We start from the raw sequence: 21,880 nt of genomic DNA, 5'->3' as shown, positions 1-21,880 counted from the left end.
TTTGAAAGGTTCTAAAATCAATATAAATGACACCATACAACATGTATTTTTCTGCACTGAGCTCCTCTCTCATTCAACACTGCATTTATGATACTTATTCAAGAGTAACTGTATTCTGTTCATCTTCACATACATCTGTACTCTATTATATGAATCTATGCTATTTTACACATTAATAGGTTTTAGTTTTTTTTTCAGCATTTGGACATTACAAACCATAATGCTGCAAAGAACCCTGCTATTTTGTCTTGCGTGACAACACATCTTGGGGGAGTTAGGTTCTAAGATGTAAATCTTCTGTGTCATATAGTACATGTATGTTCATCCTCAGTACCTAGTCTTCCAAAGTGGTTGGGACAGTGTATGCCTAATCAACAATCCATCTTTGTATTGCTCTACTTTATCATCAACATTTGGTGTGCTGTTTTTTCACATTTCAGCTATTTTGGACTGTGTTCACATTGAACACATTGTGAAATGTGTTCAGTATCATATATTATGCCCTTAATCCACAATCTGATGACAGCTTTCCATTTTTAGTGGCGATCCAGATCAGCTCCTTTATTATGGATTCATTTACCGTTCTTCCTGATTTCTTTTTCATGACAGTGTCTTCGTCACATAGTCCATTCTAGGCTTGAACTTAGGGTCCTTCTACCTCTGTCTCCAGAATGTTTGGTTTCAAGCATGTGCCACCATACCAGCTCCTCTTCCTGTTCTTCAAATAGATGTCTTCTTCATTGTCTTGTAGAATGGATTTATTCTGGACACAATCTCTCCATTCAATTATGTATGTTTCAAGTATCATCTCTCTTTCTGTAGCTCGTCTTCTCACCTTCTTAATCATCTACTATTTTCTCAATTTCATTGCAGCCCAGAGTAGCTTTTTAAGTGCTTTTTGTTGGCCAAAAGCTCTTCCTCGCAAGTCATGGACTTTCTCCTGTCTGCTGTTAGTTCCTTTATTATATTACCTACAACATTCACCCCTCTAATTTACTTGGGATTATTTTACACACATACTCATCTTCCCCACTAGCTGTCACTTGACCCCACAGCATCTACTAGACAAAGTCTAGTTTCTTGCTGCTCTGCAGTGTCACCTTTGTCACAGATCAGATCCACACCTTCATCTGTCTCTGCAGTGTGTTCCTATGTTCGTTCTAACTTTGCACCAAGCCTGCCTTAGTAAAGGTGAATGAGAGTGGTTATCTAGTGGGATACAACTCATTCAGGTCTTCTTTAATATCATCTAGTTCTCTCTTTTTTTATTTCCATATTTATAATGACTTAATTTCACTGGAATGCAAGGGATTTTCACTGGATACTACAATTTTGGAAAATTGGACAATTTTAAATATTGGCTCTTTCAATCTATAAAAATATTAAGTCCCTTTCCCACACAGTGCTGGGGATTGAACCCAGGACCTAAGAAAGCATGCTAAGCAAGCATGCTATCACTCATCCTCAGTCCTCAGAATTTACAGATTCTATAAAAAGGTTTTATAAATAATTATTCCTCAGAATGTTATTTTCTTTGATGCTACTATGAATGGCACAATTAAACTTCATTTTCAGAAGAGTATTTGCATATACAAATAAGACTTATTCTATTGGGGTTTGTTTTGATTTTTTTAGCCAAAAGATGCAAATGGTGCCCAGGCTGATCTCAAATGCCCAGCAGAACCAAATGATCATCTTACTTCAGCCTCCTCAGCATCTGGGACCACAGGCATGCACCACCACACCTGCTTCCAACACACTTTAAAACTCATTAATTCTAACAGTTGACCTATTTTTGATTTTCTAGCCATCGTCATGTAACGATAATTGCCTTTTATCTTCTTACCCAATTATCTTCATCATTTCATTTTTTTATTTCTTATTTTTGTGGATAGGGCCTCCCATAAAGTAGCAAATATAGTTTTATTTTTCCTTTTTGAATTACTGGAGGTCTCCCAGTTTCATATATAGCAGGCAAGCGCTCTACTACAGAAGTAAACACGCACACACAGTCATTGAACATATTTTTTTTAATTCAAGCAGTAAGTCTATTTTTTACTTGAGCATACTTGATAGTCTGTTTAATATTCTTATGGGTATTTTTTCTCTTCTTTCTTCCTCTGCTTTATTGTTCTAATTTCCACCATTTTGTTAGCTTAATAGTTACAGAAGCTCTTCTAGGTCTACTGGAAGGAACGAATGGCAAACCTGAACTATCAAATTCTAAAATTACTCCCTACTTTATTTTCTCCTTAAACAATGTAAGAGCCTTCGAAATTAACTCCACTTACTACCCTCCCAACCTACATCGCTGTTAAGCCCACAAACATGATTATTGATTGCCTACGTATTTACCTGTCCATTGATCTTCATTACTTCCTGACAGCTCTGAGCCTCCATCTGGAATCATTTTCCTTCTGCCTGAAGAACTCCTTTTAGTTTTTCCTTTAGTGAGGGTCTGCTGGTGACAAATTCCCTTAATTTTTGTTTCCTGAAAATATTTTTATTTTACCTTACGTTTAAAAGTTATACTTATTGAGTAGAGAAGGTTGGCAGTTGTTTTCTCTCTTTTGGCTCCCATTGTTTTCTATTGAATACTCCACTAGATGTAGGCCCCATATTTCTGCCTTAGTAGTTTTCCAAAGCCTTGAAATATATATACGTATATAGACACACATATATATATTTTCCAAGCTTTCAAAGTTAATATAAATTATCCTGGCTATCATCAACAGAATCTTTTTAAATGCCAATTTAGTGCAAGAGTGCCCAAATGAATAAAAATTATTTTAAATGTTAAGCAAAAAATAAACAAGTAAATAAATAAAATCTTTATTGAATAGAACCTGTACTTAAAGAATCAATGTTTTATGATTGCCAAAGGTTCAACAAGTCATGTCATGTAATGAAACAATTTATCAATCATAAGTGAAAGATAAAGAGACTTCATTTATTTTCTGCCTCATGTTTATGACCAGCATTAAAAATTTTTCTTTGAAAAAGGGTAAAGGGGTTAAAAAAATCACAACAAAAAAGTTTTTTATTACTATGAAATTAAGTGATTTCTATTAGAGAAACAAGACAAATGCCACCACACAGAATTTTTACATATTATAGTTGTCTTAGATATCATCTAAGATTAAAAACCAGAACATCTTTATGAACTGTCCCATCTATGACACAATTACAGCATAGACCCTGAAGAAAAACTTGAGACACTTCTAAATGACAAGCCTGATTAGGAAGCAGCAACTACTACAATAAATACTCATGTCAGACTCTCGATATATAATGGTTCTTACAACTCTTCCAACAAAAACAGAAGGGAATACGAGTCAATTCATGAAACTCTTATTACCCTACTACCAAAATGACACAAAGACACCATTAAAAATGTCACAGGCCAGCACCCTTACAAATACATATACATATACATATACATATATACACATATATAATATACATATATATATATCCAAAAAAATCCTTCACAAACAAAATCCAACATCATCTAAAGAGAACTAACTATATGCACAACCAAGTAAGATCTATCCCAAGAATTTAAGAGTAGAGTAACATTAAAAATCAGTCTATACCACAGACTGACCTACATCCAACCAAAACTCAAATGCTCATTTTCTAACCCCTAATTTAGACGCAACTTTAGGAAGTAGTTAGGATTACATGACACTAAAAGGATGAGGTCCTAGATACAACATGATTGTTGATTTTGTAAGAGGAAGAGAGATCATGCTCAATGAAGACACATTGAGAAGCCAGCCAAATACAAACTAGGAAAATCAATCAACCAATCAATCAATCAATCAGCTATCACCATGCTCTTGGGCTGCCTCACCTTTAGAACAACAAAAAAGAAATTCAGGTTTCTCAAGCCATCTAGTACTACCATGTTTTATTATGGCAGCATTAACTAATATACTTATACACTAAGGAAAAAACATAATAAACACAGAAAAGCATGGGACAAATCCTCTACCTTTTTATGAAACATTCAACAATATAGGAAGAGAAGATCATTTCCTAAACCTAGCAGGTCCTCTGCGTAAAACTGCACTTGAGGGGCTGGGGATTTAGCTCAGTGGTAGAGCGCTTACCTAGGAAGCACAAGGCCCTGGGTTCGGTCCCCAGCTCCGAAAAAAAGAACCAAAATAAATAAATAAATAAAACTGCACTTGTGTATCATATCTGACAGAAATCTTTCTCCCTAACATCAGGAAAGAAAAGGGTATCTATTCTCATAACTCCTACTTGATACCTACTGAACTACAGAGAGAGGTTCAAGGAAAGAAAAGGAGTATTCAGACTAAGAAAACTAGTGTAATTACTTTGTATATGGAAGGATCTTACATACAAAGAGTCTTAAGGACTCAAAAAATTTAGAACTATTAAGTTCCACCAAGTTGCATGGTATAGGATCAATACTTTAAAGTGCTATTGTAGGCCTATACACTAGAGATAAACAATCAAAAATGAGTTTAACAAAATAACATCAAAATATTAATAAATGTAACATAACAGTACGAAACCTGTACACTAAAAAGTCTAAGGCTAGGATGCAACGTTTTAAAGAAACTTTATGTAATGAAAATATATGCTTCCTGCTCAACATGTTCATCTGCAGATTGAACACGATCACTCTAAAAATCTGCCTGCCTTTCTTAAGTAGTCCAGTCTTAGAAAAAAGATTAAGAACAAATAAGGCCTCTGACAAAATGAGCACATGTTGGTATTAATGGTGTTCTAAAAGGTAGAAAATCTACTCAACTTAGAACTTTGCATCTTAGAAAAGAGATGCGTAGTTTAAAGGACCTCTGAAACTTGATTAAAAGAGGTCATATATATACTACAAGATGATATCCTTGAAAGGCTCATATTGAAAAGTTGGTCTTCAGTTTGGTACTATTAGAACCTTTAAGAAGTGGGGGGGGGAGTCTAATACTAGAGGTTTTAAGTCACTGAAAGTGTACCTCAGTAACTATGGAAAAAGTTCTGTTATTTTACCTATTTCTCACATCCCAGACATTAAGCTCGTCTCACTGTACTTCCTGCCACACTGTGCTGTCTCACCACAAACCCACAAGTAATAGAACCTATCAATATAGACTAGATTGTCTCCAAACAGAGCCCAAACAAACTTTTCCTCTCTAAGTTGATTATCTCAAGGATTTTGTTATGGTATAAGAAAATGATCTCTCAGTCATCATTGTCAAATTGCTAAAAATAAGAGAATTCTTAAAAAAGCAACACAAAAGCATCAAATCACCTAAATAGTAATTCCCACTATACTAACAGAAAATTTATCAGCAGAAACTTTACAGGATGAGAAATATTCAAAGTCCTGAAAAATGAAACAAACAACCAATACTATACCCAGCAAAGCTGTCCTTCAGGAATGCAAGAGAAACATAGTCTTTTCAAACACAAAAATCAGTAATTCCCTGTCATCAGATTACCCATCCCTAAAAGAAATGTCTATTAGAGCTCTACATTGGAAGCAAAGACAATGAATATCAAAAAACATGTGCAAATATAAAACTCAATAGTTGTTCAGATATACAAGGGAAGAACCATACACAGAAGATCATCAAACCACAAACATATGTAGAAGGAACGAAAACTATACCAAAAATTAGAAAAAAAAGTAAAAATATAACAAGAGTGTATCATTACTTATCAATAATAAACTTGAATATAAACATTAAATCCTCAAAACAAAATGATGTAGACTGGCCCAATAGGGATTTTTTTTATTTATTTATTTTTTCAGAGCTGGGGACCGAACCCAGGGCCTTGCACTCGCTAGGCAAGCGCTCTACCGCTGAGCTAAATCCCCAACCCCCCAATAGGGATTTTTAAAAAGGGGCTCAATGATACTCTGCTCTAAGAAATTTACTTTCCTAGTGAAGTAATACACTTTCTAGAGGTGAGGGGCAGAAAAAGACATACCATGTAAACAAAACCCAAGCAGGAATACCCACATTTGTATCAGAATAAGTAGACGAAATAAAAACTGGGGGAGACATGATATAATGACAAAAGAAATCCAACAAAAGGAAATAAATATCAACACAAATAAACAACAATATATATATATGTGCAAGTATGTGTGTGTATGTATGTATCTACACACACACACACACACACACACACACACACACACACACACACACAATCTAAAAGAAGATTCTAATACAGCAATGAGACTCAAAACCCCATTTCCATCAATGGAAATATTCTCTACACAAAAACTAGAAAGAAACTGATATTTGAAATCATAGTTTATATATTATAGACCAAAGGGGCCAAGCAAGCACTTACAGAGTTATTTCATCCAATAGCTACAGAATAAGCACTATTCTCATCAGCATGTGGAACATTGTCAACAAATCAGAAATAAATCAGCACATGTATCTTTGATCAGAGTTGAATAAAACCCTCAAATGTATCTTTAGAAACTGCACAAGCACACGAACATTAAACATGTTCTTAAGTAAATAGACGAAATCAAAAGAAAATTTAAAATGTCTTAAGACAAACAAATTAAAACGACACCCTACACCCTATGGAGTAAAGCAAAAACAATACAGATAGAAGTTTATAATGCATTTCAGCCTACATATTTAACAAAAACAGTACCACAGATCAACAACCAAAAAAATCAAGGAAACACAAAACTTATAGTAGCAGGAAGAAATAAATAGCAAACACAGCAGAAATAGACTAAAATTTATAAAAAGAGGGCTAGAAATGTAGCTCAGTGACATAGCATGTGCACACAGATGCAGGCATGAAAAGGAGAGGAGAGGACAGAAAACAGATGATCCAAATAAAATCAAACAAATCAACAGGACAATACTACAACTGATCTTTTAGGAAAACAAATGATCATTAGGGACTATGATAAACAATGATAAACCAACAGACTGGAAAATCTATAAGAACTGTGTTTCTATAGACACAGCCCACAAAAATTGAACCATGACAACATACAAAGTCAACAAACTGATAACAAGACTAAATCAATAAAATAGGTCACGAGATATAAAAGCCCAGGACCTCATAAATTTTACATCTTTACAGATGTATACTGCTAATAAACAGATATAAAAATTCTCAAAAAATGCTAATGAATCAAATTCAACAACACATAAGAAATATTACGAACTATAATCAAGTGGGATTTACTTCAGGAAGACAAGAACGGTTCAATATATAAATCAACAAACATCTCATCAACATAATAAAAGGTGAAAACTGCATGATCATCTAATTGTATGCAGAAGAATATAATAAAATTAAACATTACTTTATAATAAAATATTTTTATTTGGGTGCAAAAATAACAACTCAGTACAATAGGGGCTGTAAATGACTATCCACAATTTACATCATATTCAATGGAGGAAAGCTAAAATTCATTTTCTCTGAAAGCGGTAATAAAACAAAGACACCCATATTGACCATTCAGATTCAGTATCAGATGAGAAACCTTAGTGCACCACAATAAGAGAAGTAAAGGGTATCAAATTATTCATTTGTAGAATCTTAAAACAAAAAACAAAACAACGACATACATATAGGTGTTTCACATGCATGTGTATATCTGCGCCACATGCAAGTCTGGTACATAGAGACTAGAAAAGGCTATCAGACACCCTGAAACTATAATTACAGCCATGTAAATGCTAGGAACACACACAGGTCCTCCACAAGAGCAGCAAGCACTCAATTGATGAACCGTTCCAGCCCCAGATGACAATTTCACTAAGGAAAAAAAAAACTATACTCCATTAAAATATTTTTAAAACTGAAAAACAAGTTCAATAAAGGTATAGGATATATAAAAATCAACAGACAAAAAGCACCTGTTTTATATATTGTTTGTTAAAAGGTTACCAAGAAAGGTATCAATAATAACAACATCTAAATATTAATTTGACCAAAGACATGAGTGATGTCTAGAATGAAAGTTACAAAATATCAAAAGAATGAAACTGAGGACACACATACCAAACAAAGTTTCATGTTCATGAATTAGAAGAATATAAAGTATCCATAATACTCAATCAACAAATTCAATTGCAATTCATATCAGAATACCAATAACCTTCACAGAACTACAGAAAAAGCAACCATAAAATTCACATAGACCCTAAAATAATTCTTAACAGACATAAAAATCTTGAGCAAAATAAAGGTGGATCCACTATAATAGCTACTTCAAAACATAGTGCAAAACTATAGTAACTAAAACAGCATGATACCAGAAGCTGGGGCACCCAAGGAATGTAACAAAAGCAGTTGACCCGTTAGGGAAAAGAAGGCATCAACTAAATAAGTCTCTTCAGTAAATTGTACTGGGAAACTTCACTATCTATATATATAGGGAAGTAAGTCTGGCATGGTGGCTTAAACCTTTAATCCCAAAGTCTTCTGTTAGCTCAAGATCAACCTGATGTATATGGTGAGTTCCAGGACAGCTAGAACTACACAGTAAGACCCTGTCTCAATAATAATGATGATGATGATGATGAATTAAATAAATACAGAATAAAACTAGACTTCAATCTCTTATTACAAAAGAAATCGATCCAAATAGTATCAGATTCTCAAATGGTTTGAATAAGAACAGCCTCCAGAAGTTCCTATATTTGGATGCTTGGTCCCAGTTAGTGAACTGTTTGGGAAGAATTAGAAGGATTAGGAGGAGTTGCCTTGTTGGATGAAGTGTGACCTTGTGGGAAGAGGTGTGTCACTAGGTATAGGCACTGAGGTTTCAAAAGCCTCTGCCAGCCTCAGTCTCTGTCTACTGCCAAAAGTCACAATGTAAAGCTCTCAGCTACTTCTCCAACACTATGGCTGCCTACTATTATACTGTGCCACTCTCCGCCATGATGTCGGTGGACTAATATCCTTCCAAAACTGTAAGCAAGCCCCCAGTACAATGTTTTCTTTTATAAGAGTTGCCTTAGTTATGGTGTTTCTTCATAGCAATAGAACAGTAACAAAGACACACAAGTATAAGAGACTACTAAAACAAAACGTAAGGGACATGAACATGCAATGGTGCACATAGAAAAGTCAGAGACAACCTTGGGTGCCAGCTCTTCCCTTCTACCTTGCTTTGAAACAATATCTCTCCATATTATCTGTTCACTGCTGCATACCATTCTCCTGCCTCTACCTATCTTACCACAGAAGCACAGAAAAGTACAGAAGTATTCTCCCATGCCTTACTTACAGGAGTTCTAGAGATTCAAGCTCAGTCCTTAACTTTTGGTGTGTTTTACCCAAGTTACTTCACTAGCACAGAATTCTTTAGTGTTGGTTTCTGTTATTGTTCTTTTGTTGTTGTTTTGAGACATAATCTCATGTATTTCTGGCTGGCCTCAAACTCATTCTGTAGCCAAGGATGCCATTCAATTCCTCATACTCCTGCTTTTACACTTCCTGACTGTCTAGAAGGCATGAGCCACCATACCCAGCCATCCAAAAGATTCATTCATATATAAGGGACTCAAACAATTCAACAGCAAAATATAATAATTTAAAGTGGGCAAATAACTTGTGTAGACATATTTAAAAGACAACATACAAATAGCAAACCAATGTATAAAAAATTTTGATATCACTAATTATCAAGAAAATATAAAGACAAATATTGTCTCAATCCTGTAGAAAGGGCTACTAATAAAAGATTTTAAAATGGCAAGTTCTAAAAGGGATGTGACACAGGGGAAGCACTACTGTAAGAATAGTGTTAAACAGCAGAACCATTCAAAAAAACAGGACACAAGTCCCTTGGAAAACTAGAAGCATAACCACTTATAATGGAAAATGCCACTACTGATGCATATCTAAAGGAAATAAAATCAGCATGCCAAGGTAACGTCTGCTTTCTTCTGTTTACTACAAAATATTACCAACGGGAATCAGTCCAGGGGTCTACAGATGGAGAATGGATAGAGCGGTCACCCAAGTTTGACAAGGACAAAGGGATGGAAAGAGGATGATTAATGGATGGATATAAGGGTATAGGTAGCTAGGTGTAATAACTTTTTTTTTCGGAGCTGAGGATCGAACCCAGGGCCTTGTGCTTGCTAGGCAAGCGCTCTACCACTGAGCTAAATCCCCAACCCCATAACTTCTATTGTTCTATAGAACAGATAGAGTAACTATGACTTACAACAATTAACTGTATTTCAAATAGCAGAGAGAATGTTCCCAGTACAAAGAAATGACAGACAAGACAATTACCATGATCTGATCATTACACGTTGTATACATGTGCTGAAATATCGGAGTTTTCTAATAAATACATATAATTACTGTATGCCAGTTTAAAACATTTTAAAAAGACATGGTACTGCATTATGATGCATATGTAGACCAATAGAACAACACTAAGAACAAGGAAATAAACTCTTACAATTATAAGTAGTTGATTTTCAACAGACATAACAATTGAATAGTAAAGACTAGTCTTTTCAACAAAGAGTGTAGTGATTACTGGGTATCACAAGCAAAAGAATGAAATTGGATTCTATCTTCCATAGCATACAAAAATTAACTCAAATTGAACAAAAGACCTAATTATAAAAGCAACTATGAAACTCTTAGAGGAAAATACAGGCATAAATCTTCATAATGTTGTTAGGCAATCCTTCATCAAAAACAACACAAAGAAAAGTGCATGGTACAAACCTGCAAATCTCAGTACTCGGGAGGTAAAAGAGGAAGATCCCTTAAGCCTGAGGCCAGCCTGGGCTGCACAGTAAGAGCTGTCTTTAATTTACAAAAAAGGAACATAAACAAATTCAATGATGCAAAGTTTAAAATTGATTTTTAAGACAGGTCTCACTATGCTTTTCAAGCTGGCCTGGAACTTGCAATGTTCCTGCTTCCACCTCCTAAATTGTGGGACTACAGGCAAGCATTATCACACCTAGCAAAATTTAAAGCCTTTATACGTCAAAGCATACCATAAATAAGTAGAAAGACAAGCCACAGAATAGATCAAGTATTATAATCATATTATTTCATAAAGGTTTGCTAGCCAGAAGAAAGGCTTATAACTCAGCAATAAAAAAGACAAACCACCTAAAACATGGACATAGGATCTCATTAGGCATTTGTCCAAAGGATGTACACAAACAGCCAATAAGCACATGAAAAACATGCTCAATGACACTGGTGAATGTAAATCAAACCACAATGAGATGATCACTTCACATCCACAAAATGGCTATAATTAAAAAAAAAAAAAAGTGCTGGCAAGGATGAGGAGAAACTGGAACCCTCATGCATTGCTGGAGGTAACAGAAAATAGTAGAGCCACTTTGGAAAACAGTGAGGCAGTTCCTCAAAAACAAGTTATCATATGACCCAAAAATTCCAGTCCTACATATATACCCAAGAGAACTGAAAATGTATGTTCACACAAAAATTATACACAAATATCCATAGCAGCAATATTCATGGTAGCCAAAAAAAGTAAAAACAACCTAAGCATCCATCAGTTCTGAATGAATAAATAAAACATGGTATTATTTTTATAATGAAATATTATTCAGCCATAATGAGGTAATTATACATGCTATGATATGAATGAACCTTAGCTATATTATGCTAAATGAAAAGTCAGACACAAAAGGTCACATAGCATATGCTTGTATTTGGGGTAAGTACCTAGAATGGTCAAATCTTTTGAAACAGAAAGTAAATTAGTGCTTGCCAGAGGTTAGATATCCAAGGGAGTATAGCCTGACTATTCATTAAGTATGTGGTTTCCTTTTAAAGATGAAAATAGAATATATCACTTTGTGCATATACTAAAGATTTCTGATTTTCAGTTTAAAGGGGGGATGTTTATGATAAAAGAATTACATTGCAACAAAAATAAATATAAAATAATCTCCGTACCAAGTGTTCTACCCCATTAGCAGACAGAGTGATCCTTCTATTTGTAGTTTTTTTTTTCTTTTCTTTTTTTTTTTTTTTTCGGGGCTGGGGATTGAACCCAGGACCTTGCGCTTCCTAGACAAGCGCTCTACCACTGAGCCAAATCCCCAACCCCCTCAGAGTGATCCTTCTAAAGTGTGAGTGCAATAATACAATCACCTTTTCATAGTCCTGAGATGGCTATCCACCTCACTGTCATAAAGTCAATGTTCTCACCTTAACCTATAGAAATGTCAGCATGTTTTCTGAGACAAGGTCTCACTGTATAGCATGGCTGGTCTAGAACTTTGTAGATCAGGCTAGTCTTGAATCCATGGAGACCAGCCTGCCTCTCGTGTATGCTGGTATTAACGGGGTACATGACTGCACCCAGATAACTTACTAAGTTTTATAGAGTCTGTTCCTCTTCTTTTTCACCTGTTATGTTGCACCTAACACTCAGTCTCCACTGGAGTTACACTGGTCTCTTCATTTCTTTTTTTTTTTTTTTTTTTTTTTTTGGTTCTTTTTTTCGGAGCTGGGGACCGAACCCAGGGCCTTGCGCTTCCTAGGTAAGCGCTCTACCACTGAGCTAAATCCCCAGCCCCGGTCTCTTCATTTCTGATGAGCGCGACACTCTTCTTCCTCAGGGTCTTTGTCAAAAACTTTTCCTCCATACATGTATGTATGTGTGTGTGTGTGTATATACATACATATATTTATATATATACATATACATACATACACACATATACATGCAAACCTGGTACTGAGCAACTTTCAAATACCAACCTAAATGTCACTTTAAAAAAAATCCCTCGTTTATATGGTAACTTATTTTCTGTCTTACTAAACTACACTATATCTTCCACGAAAAAAACCTTGTTTTGCTCATGATCACATTCTCATACTCTTAATCTATATCTGCAAACCTGCAGACTCTCAACAAAATCCACTCAGTGAATGAATAAATGAGTCTAATACAACGTAAAGGAAACCTCACGACCGAAGGGCTGGTTGTTACTGTATTGGAGGGAGCCTCTCACCTGTTCCAGGTTAGGGTACCGCACACGGCAATAGCTGCAGTACCCTTGTCTTTTCTGCATCTTTTTCAGGCAGCCAGTCAGTCAGTCAGGAGGCTACTGGCCTCCAACAGTCAAACTGCAAAGAAAGGGGAAAAGCATTAAAGTATAGTAATTCCTTATTACTTTAGGAAAAACAGCTCAAAATCATTTTTGTTTTTCAAGACAGATTTCACTATATACCTTAAGCTGACATAGAACTCACCATATACTCTAAAACCTACCTGAAAATAAGCACAATCCTTCTGCCTCAACATCCCGAGTATGGGAATAACAAGCACAAATCACCACACCGAACTCCCACCGGCCCCACCTCTACCCGTGAGGGAGGTAATGCAAAGCAGGCATAAGCTCCTGAGTCCGTCTCCACATCACTGGCAAACAGTTTGTTGCCAGTTATCTGAAGATGATTAAGGTTTTTACAATTTTCTATCGCTCCAAGTTACTAGGAAATTATTCAGGATGAAATACAGCACTAAATTTCTAAAGATCATATTACTGTAGTATATTCTAACACAATTTTCCTGCATTCTTATACAAAAACTCCAGCTTATCTGAACTTGTGGTATTTAATGCTCTATCTTGAGAGTTGAAGATGCCATGCAGCAGTTGAATGTTTAGTGCTTACTAACTATATATGTAAGAGGGATTATTAGAAAAGTGATAATTTGAGATTATAGGGTTTGGTTTGGCTTGAGTCTTGCTGTGTTATTTATGTCAATCTCAAACTCATGATCTTCCTGCCTCTGCATCCCAAATGCTAGGATTATAAACATGGGCCTTGACAACCAGCTTTCTTTTCCCTATTCTTTTTTTTTTTTTTTTTTTTTTTGGACAACTAACAGGTGGGAGGAGCACTATTTTTTATTTACATGTATGTGGCTCCCATTATCTGCATGTTAATTTAATCTCCAATAGCTCTACTTACACATTACTAATTATTTGAAATTATCCAAACAGATCATTATAAACCTGCAATTTCCTGTTGAGATTTAAACAGCAGAAATGTCCTGGTAAAGAATGCCAGCACGTGTGTTATCAGTGACTTTGGTTTATCCATGAGGCTAACTAAAAACAGGTTGGTGCTAGGGCTATAAGTGAGGCCCTATTATAATTTATCAGAGTTGCTTAAAGCCAAGAATAATTAAAATGGCCTCTGAATCATCAAACTTTTCTAGTACAAGTTACACAAATATGGGGAATTTTTCCTACTACTATCCTACTACTACTACTTTTGAGATTTCTTGACCAATAAATGGCTTACTCATTTTTACCCACCTAAAACTGTAAGTCTTCCATAATATATGCAAATTTGAAAATCAAGCTGAATGCTAAAATCATTCTTCTAACTCTAAATGAGAATTAGGAGTTAGGGCCTATGATTCAGAATTTTTTTTTTTTTTTTTGAAGCTGAGGACCGAACCCAGGGCCTTGCGCCAAGCGCTCTACCACTGAGCTAAATCCCCAGCCATGATTCAGAATTTTTAAGGATTCTGCACACTATTCAAAAGGGGGCTCTGAGTAAGCCGTACACGCCTGCCTTGCAATGTGGCTCCTCGGTATTGTGCTTTGCTTATAAATGAAACCCCTTGCTGCTTTGCAAAAAAAAAAAAGTATTCATCTCTTGTAGCCCCTTCTACTCTCAGTCTTTTATCTTTTAAGTAAATTTACATTTACTGTACTAAAAGAGAGATTGATTCCCTAGATAATCTCGACACACAGCCAATTAATTTGTTGGTAATATTCTCCCTTCCTCCCTCCCTCTCCCTCCCTCCCGCTCCCTCGCTCTTCCAGCTACATATACACAGTCTCAGTTATTTTAATAAACTCAATGTAGTGTACTTGCTGGTTTGTTAAAAGCTAAAAACAGAATTTCAAATAAGCTTTTCACGTTTTAATCTAATATTTAAACATTTGTCTGTTGGAAAATATATTTAGAGGGAAAAGGCAGAAACAGTCTCATGCATCGCGCAGACGACCTTTTTCCGCCCTCATCCTCAGCTTCTCAAGCACAGGGATTATAGGCGTGTGTGACTAAGCCCAGCTCTGTGACATTAGTACTTCTAAGCAAGAGTATTTGGCAATGTAAAAGAGTTAACTATTAAAATCGATGGTAAAAATGAAATTCCATCCTCAAATCTAATAAAATGTGAATAGGAAAGCTTTATCAAGCTGATATTCCATCACCATCATTTACCTATTATTACTCTGTACTGAGAAATATTGCCTTTCTGATTTCCCACACTTACAGGGGAAACAAATCAACTAAACCAGCATCTGAAATAAGATATGTGACAATTTAACACTGAATCTTTTTCCTCATTAATTTACCTCATTTATTAATTGAAAACCAGCGAATAAGACAAAGATCACAGTTATATTTATACATAAGCCAGTTTTTAGGCTAAGTAAATCCTAAAGGGGTACATTTATCCTAGAACATAAAACTAAACTTTGAAAATTATAACATAAGGAATGTTTCAACCACTTCTTTAATATTCAATTCAAACCTTTCCTGAATGAATGGCTAGCGCTCTAGCCTGTGACTGCAAAGGCACTACCTGATGTCTCTATGTCTTCAAACCAGGAAGTTACAACGGATCAGAAGTATGTGCTGACAGTTTTTAAATTTCACATTCCAGGACCTCACCTAAAACTTCCCAAATCCAATTCTCCTGGGGTAGGAAGATAGCATGTATATATTACAGAATTAAAATATTTAGGGGTTGGGGATTTGGCTCAGTGGTAGAGCGCTTGCCTAGGAAGCGCAAGGTCCTGGGTTCAATCCCCAGCCCCGAAAAATAGAAAAGGAAAAAAAAAAATTCAAGCTGATTCTAAGTTGACCCAATTTTTATGAACTAATAAAGTTTTTAATTATTAAAAGGATCATTTATCCAGAGTCTAGAATTATACTGCTTTGCATAAGTCGATATTTTTATATTGATTTTAAATTCTACTAGAACCTGACTGATTGCTTGTTTTTAAAGTAATGAGCAGCTTACCTTGGGCAGAAAAGGGCAAGCATTCCATCAACTGCATTAGTCTTGACAAGCATCTGTAAATTAAAATAAAACCACTTTTTAGACACTGTACAAGCTTCCTCTAGTAATACTGGCATTTTAAAAGTAACACAATTATTTCCAGTGACAGAAGAAAACATTAAATCTTGAACATAAAGCACATTACATACTACCATCCACTGACTTTCACAGCATAGCCTCCCTAGTAGGTACTGTGGAGCATGACTGCGGGCCAGCAAGCCCCCGTGCACTCGGAGCTCTGGCTCAGGAACAGCAGCTGTGAAAGAAGAGGAGGAGGCGCACCCGCTCCTGCAGCACATTAGGGAAACAAAATTGTCCAAAGCCAAACAAGCTTCTGGAGAAATCTCAAAGGAAAGCACACATGTGAGACTGAGTGTAGGTCCAAGACCCAATTCTCAGCTACCATATTAGTTTTAATAAAAAATACTATCACTTCTTATTTTCCATCTGTACCAGTGAAGAATTAAACAAAATGATGGAATTTTTAAATTTCTTATAATTATGGTTCAGGTGTTGACCTGTGCCACTTGTAAAGAAAAATTCCGACACTTTCAAAAGAACTGATAGGACCGTGTCTTACTCAGAGCGTATGAATCCCGGCACCTGCCTGCTCCAGAAACTCCGTCCTAGGAGCTTTAGGGGATAAACACAAGCTCTCCTGCCGCCAAGGAGTATAAAATGGAACTGGAAAGGCAACGCACACGTGTGAAGTGGTGCCTGAGAACTGACAAGTAAAAATAGTAAGCGTGAGGCAGTGAGCAAAGCTGGGTGGGAGAGCCCTTGCCTAGCATGCAAGAAGCTTGGACTGGATCCACTGCTGCCAATAATAAAAATGTGATAATGGCTTTAATTATCAAGATCAACTTAGAAATCTAATGGTCAAGGATGTAAAAGGGATAATAGTTTTTTGTTTTGTTCTGTTTTGTTTTTTAGCCAAATTTTGGAAATGAGTTTCTTACAATAAGGTTAGGAAAAAATTGTCCAAGTAGCAAACAAAATAGGTATAAAAAAAGAAAAGGTATTAAGTGCATTTGGAAATAGTAAAGTAGTAAGTTTTGCTGAATGAAAGGCTTGATTTGAGAATTTAAGGGGCAGCAAACCAGAAAAAGTAGGTTGAATTTTTGAAATGACAATAGTCAAAAGCTAACACCCCCCAAAAAAGAATATAGAGTAGGAACTTCTTTACAAGAGGTATATTAGTGATTTGAAAAAATTATAAAAGGACAATTCACATTAGTTTTCACTAAAAACTGACCATTTTAATACAAAAGACATTTCGTTACGCAACTGTGAAAACACGTAAAGAAGATAAAACAAGCTGCAATCCTTTCTTACCGTTTGTCACACAGCACAGAGAGGGAATGAGTGATGCTGGACATCCCATACGACCACCCTCTGCTCCCATTTAAACACACGTGATAAGTACCTTCCCATACCATCACACAGAATTCCAAAATAGAATATTTAAAGGCAGTATAGTCTTTCATTTTATTTGTGCAAGACAAAATCTCTCTTATCCAACAAAATAAAAGCCAGTAGTTGGTAGCCAATAATTTAAAAAACACATATGTAATCTTAATATTTTAATTTAAAATGTATAGCATATATCTGTTTAAAATCAGGTTAGTTTTGGGTTTTTTGGTTTTGTTTTTTCTTTTTCTTTTTTTTTCTCTGATGTTTGGAGAGATTTTTGTCTGGGTTTTTTTTTCCTTCTTTCTTTTTGTGGACAAATTAACCTGTATTCAAGACATATTTTTTTCCCAGATTGTATGATTCACTCTCAATAAGTCTCCCGTTCACTGCTGTAGAACAGGACAAGAGTCTAAATCCATTTTCAAATCCAAGAGTAGAATTATGATTGTTTTCCATTTTTCCCAATCCCTTACAGACATCATACCCAGTTATATCTTTTGGAAGAGAAGCCTTTTTTTTTTTTAAGTCCAAAACACTCCATTTATTTTCTATAAAAATTCTAATACTATTTTTAATGACAATGTTCACACTCCTCATTTCACTGGTTTTTATAATATCTAAAATTGTATAAGCCAATCCAGGGCAGTGAATAGAGATATCTGAATTACCTGGAATGCTTTTGCTGCTGCTGCTTCTTTTTTTTGTAAAAAAAAAAATATTTTTCTAGAGCTGAGGACCAAACCCACAGCCTTGAGCTTACTAGGAAAGAGCTCTACCACTGAGCTAATCCCCAGACCCTAAAAAACATTTCTTGCTCATCTGCGCAAGAGATAAACCAATAATATTGTTGAAATGGTTTGGAATTATATTGTCTTTGAACTGACTGTGTCACTGTAATGAGAGCTAGCAAAATTCAGAATCCTCACTGGAAATATTTCTCGACTGCCTGACAAAAGATATCAACTTAATAAAAAAAAATAAGAAAAGACATTAGAAGGATATCTGTTTTTAAATAAAACTGAGCTGGTTGTGGTGGTACACACCTATAATCCCTGCATTTGGGAGACTGACACAAGACGCTTATGAATTTAAGGGCCGCCTGGGCTACATATTGAGACCCTGTCTCAAAAATAAAAAATACATTAGAAAGTTAAACTTCAGACAAACAAACCCCTGCGATCTAAATTACCTGTCTACCAGTAGGAAATATGAGAAGCAATCATAATTATAACAATGGCCAAGCCATATATTTAAAAAGACCATGTTAATTCGGTGTCAGTTCCTTCATAGAACACTATCAACTAATTTTCACCTTTGCTTTTTTTTCCTTTTGGATTATCCATGCTATGCTGGTTTCCCGGTGGCGACAAGCATCCTGGACACTTCCATTGGGTCCTAATAAAATAATAATAGCTAACCGTGAGCACTTAATCTGAGCCAGGCATGCTGTCAACAGCTTCATATGCATTATCTAATCAAAATATAGGAGGCAAACCAAGGTTTAGAATAAGGATGGATATATTGTTCCAGGTCTCATACCAAAAACAGGGTGGCTGGTGAATCTGAGCAAATGCTGCTTCAGTTCCTTACCGTCTATAAAATGTTTTAAAATAATAATGTAGAATAACTTTTAGAAAAAAAGTCTTAATATTATGTGAAAGAAAACAATTAGTAACCAAATTTGGTACACTACATAACTGTCACTACTCCAAAAACGAAAAAGGATAAAATTAGCATTTAGCTTAATTCCATCATTTTTCTTTCTGAGTCTTGAAAGTATTTTGGTGACTTCAAGTTTATTTAGCATGAGACCACAGGAAGCAATAAAATTTTTATATTACAACCCAATGCTCAATGAGTGGATGCGCGCGCGCGTACACACACATGCACACACATGCACACCCAATTTTTAAAGGTTTCACAAAACACCCTAGCTGTATACATTCTGGTATCTTCCCTGTTATCTTAATTCATTTTTTAATGTTAGTCATGAATAACTACATCAGTCTTAAAATTGATCAACCAGTAGAAAATTGCAGTACGAAAAACAGTGCCCCAAATTATGAGGAAGAGTAAACAATATTTTATAGAAACCGGTTGCTACCCTGATTTCAGCTTTCTTCCAGCCAATGGGCTGACTACTGCAGTGATACGTAATCAAATTTTCAACGAGTTTCTAGCTAGCATTTTACGCTTTGGTTTCAGACCATACAGAAAAAGTCCTCGATGTATTAAGTGAAAAGAAGGAGAAATAAACACCCCGCTTATGTAAAACACGCGTATGAAGTAAAGTACATGAACGTATACATTCTCAAAAAGAAGGGGCTGATAATCTGAAATTGTTAATGGACTCTCTCCAGTGGATGAGATTTGCTACGCGCTTTCTTCATGCCCCTCGCCGCCACTCGGAGCATGTAACTGCAGCAAAAAACAAATACACATAAAAAATACTATCATTTAGGAACGAAAACGGTTTTTAGTGCCTTGCGACGGGCATCTTTTCCTTTTCTTTCACGAGCTACCCACAACTGTCGTCAGAAAACCGTAGGACCTGGAAAGGGCCTTCTTGGGAGCAAGTAAGGACGATGGTGTCTTTAACCAGCTCTACACAACTGTTGCACGACGGCAGCAAAGAGATCGTTAACACGCACACACTCACACGCCGCAGCATCGACAGTCCCCAGCAAAACTCCGCGGCGAGAAAGGCTGGGGACCAAGCGCGCAGGCAACGCGGGGAAGGGGGTGTGTGGACAGGTGGCGCCAAATACCTCGCGCGGCCGAGTCGAACCGCAGCCCGCTGCCCTCCCTGGCCTTGCCCGCGTCCCTGCCGTCTCCGGGGCCCACCTCCTCCCTCCGCCCGGACCCGCGGCCGCCCCGGGGCTGAGCGCCGTGGGATCGCCCGAGTCCGTCGCGGCAAGCGCGGGAGCCCAGGCGAGCCGTCTACGCTGCTCCCGGGCAGGAAACCGGTTTCCCGGGCTGCACACCGCCCCAGCCTGGCCCGCCACGGCACTCACCTCCGTGGAGGCCGCCTGCTCTCCTTCCGGGCTGCTGCGGGCCGCGGCCGGCCTGGGTGCGCTGCCCGCCGCTTAGGTTCCGCCGCGCCGCGAGGACCCTCGAAGCGTCCCGAAGCCGCCCGGCCCCCGGCCACGCCCGACCGGAGCGAAGGAACAGAGCTGAGCGGAGCGCGTGTCGCTCGACGCGGGCTCCGAGTCGCGACTGGTCTCGGGCTGGCAGGGGCTGGCCAAGGCACCGCAGCCCCACTGCAGCTCTGACGTCAGCGAAGGTGCGAACGCTGGGCCCCTTCTGACGCACGGCCCGGCGCCGCCCCCGGCCCCCGCGCCAGCCCCCGCCGCTGAGAGCCCCTTCCTCCCTCTCTTAAAGCGCACACTTCCTGCAGGCGCCGCCCCACGCGGCCCCCGTCGGAATCAGAGCTTGGGGCTCGGGGCTCGGGACTTGGGGGTTGGGGCTTGTAGGTTGGGGCTTGGGGCCAGGACCCAGAGCCAAGCTTCAGCTTTTGAAGAAATCAATCCCAAAATGACCAGATGAAAAATGGCTCGCAAAGCAACATGTGAATTCAGGCAGGGAGAATGGCGTTCAAAGGGTTAATGGAATGCTTGGTTGCCCAGAGTCTGCAATGAGGTGCCTCAACCAAAAGCTGCTTTTCAAAGACCCGTTTACTCAGGGCTAGACACTGTTTTAAGGTTGCTTTCTGGTTCTGCGTTTCACGGCTAAAGAGTAACCATAAAATGAATCCATAGAACCCCCTTCAACAAAGGGAGAGATCCAGGTTCCTTTAAAGAGGCAAAGTAATCAAAGCCCTAATAAGCACAAAGGATTATGAATATTAACAAATATATTTGCCCTCAAGTACATTCACTACCCTGTCTTCTACAAAAGCAATAGTGAGCAAAAGCAGGCAACGTAAGTGCTGGGGGGCGGGGGGGGGTGCACAAAGCTAAATCGGACACTACTGAATATATACTAAGAATCTGTGATGAAGAAAATAATCGTTACCTAAAATAAGAACAGCCTCTGAAAGCAATATTTATTTCCTTCACCAGTTCCTTTTTCTTTTGCAGATAGGGTGTCCACTAAGTAGCTCAGGCTGGTCTCAAACTCTTAATTCTCTTGCTTTGCTCTCCCTAGTGCTTGAAATACAAGTACCGCTGAAGGCAGGGAGCTATCTATGCATTGTGTAAAATATTCTTGGTGGCTTTAGAAGGAGCAGTTCTCACTGCCTTTCAGGAGACTCAGCCCAGCCACTCAACACACAGCACACAGCAGCCGAACCTTGTGCTATACTCCCAGGCTCTAGATTTCTTCTAAAACACCAAAAATACAAATGTCTTTAAGAGAAATGTTGTATACATATCAGCCTTGGAA

General features: G+C 37.4%; 1 protein-coding gene across 1 annotated transcript in view; it reads right to left on the bottom strand.

The window, feature by feature from the left end:
- The window catches only part of Zdbf2 (zinc finger, DBF-type containing 2), a 38,690-nt gene extending 17,975 nt beyond the window's left edge, over window positions 1–20,715 (bottom strand). The window contains 3 exon segments of the mRNA NM_001427679.1: window positions 13,008–13,122; window positions 16,046–16,098; window positions 20,512–20,715. Of these exon segments, the coding sequence (NP_001414608.1) occupies window positions 13,008–13,067 (60 nt within the window). The 5' untranslated portion in view covers window positions 13,068–13,122; window positions 16,046–16,098; window positions 20,512–20,715.
- Window positions 20,716–21,880: the final 1,165 nt, after the last annotated feature.

Source organism: Rattus norvegicus, chromosome 9 (assembly GCF_036323735.1).
Source record: "Rattus norvegicus strain BN/NHsdMcwi chromosome 9, GRCr8, whole genome shotgun sequence".
NCBI classification, from domain to species: Eukaryota; Metazoa; Chordata; class Mammalia; order Rodentia; family Muridae; genus Rattus; species Rattus norvegicus.
The sequence above is the reverse complement of the archived record's forward strand: the minus strand, read 5'-3'. Positions and strand labels throughout refer to the sequence as shown.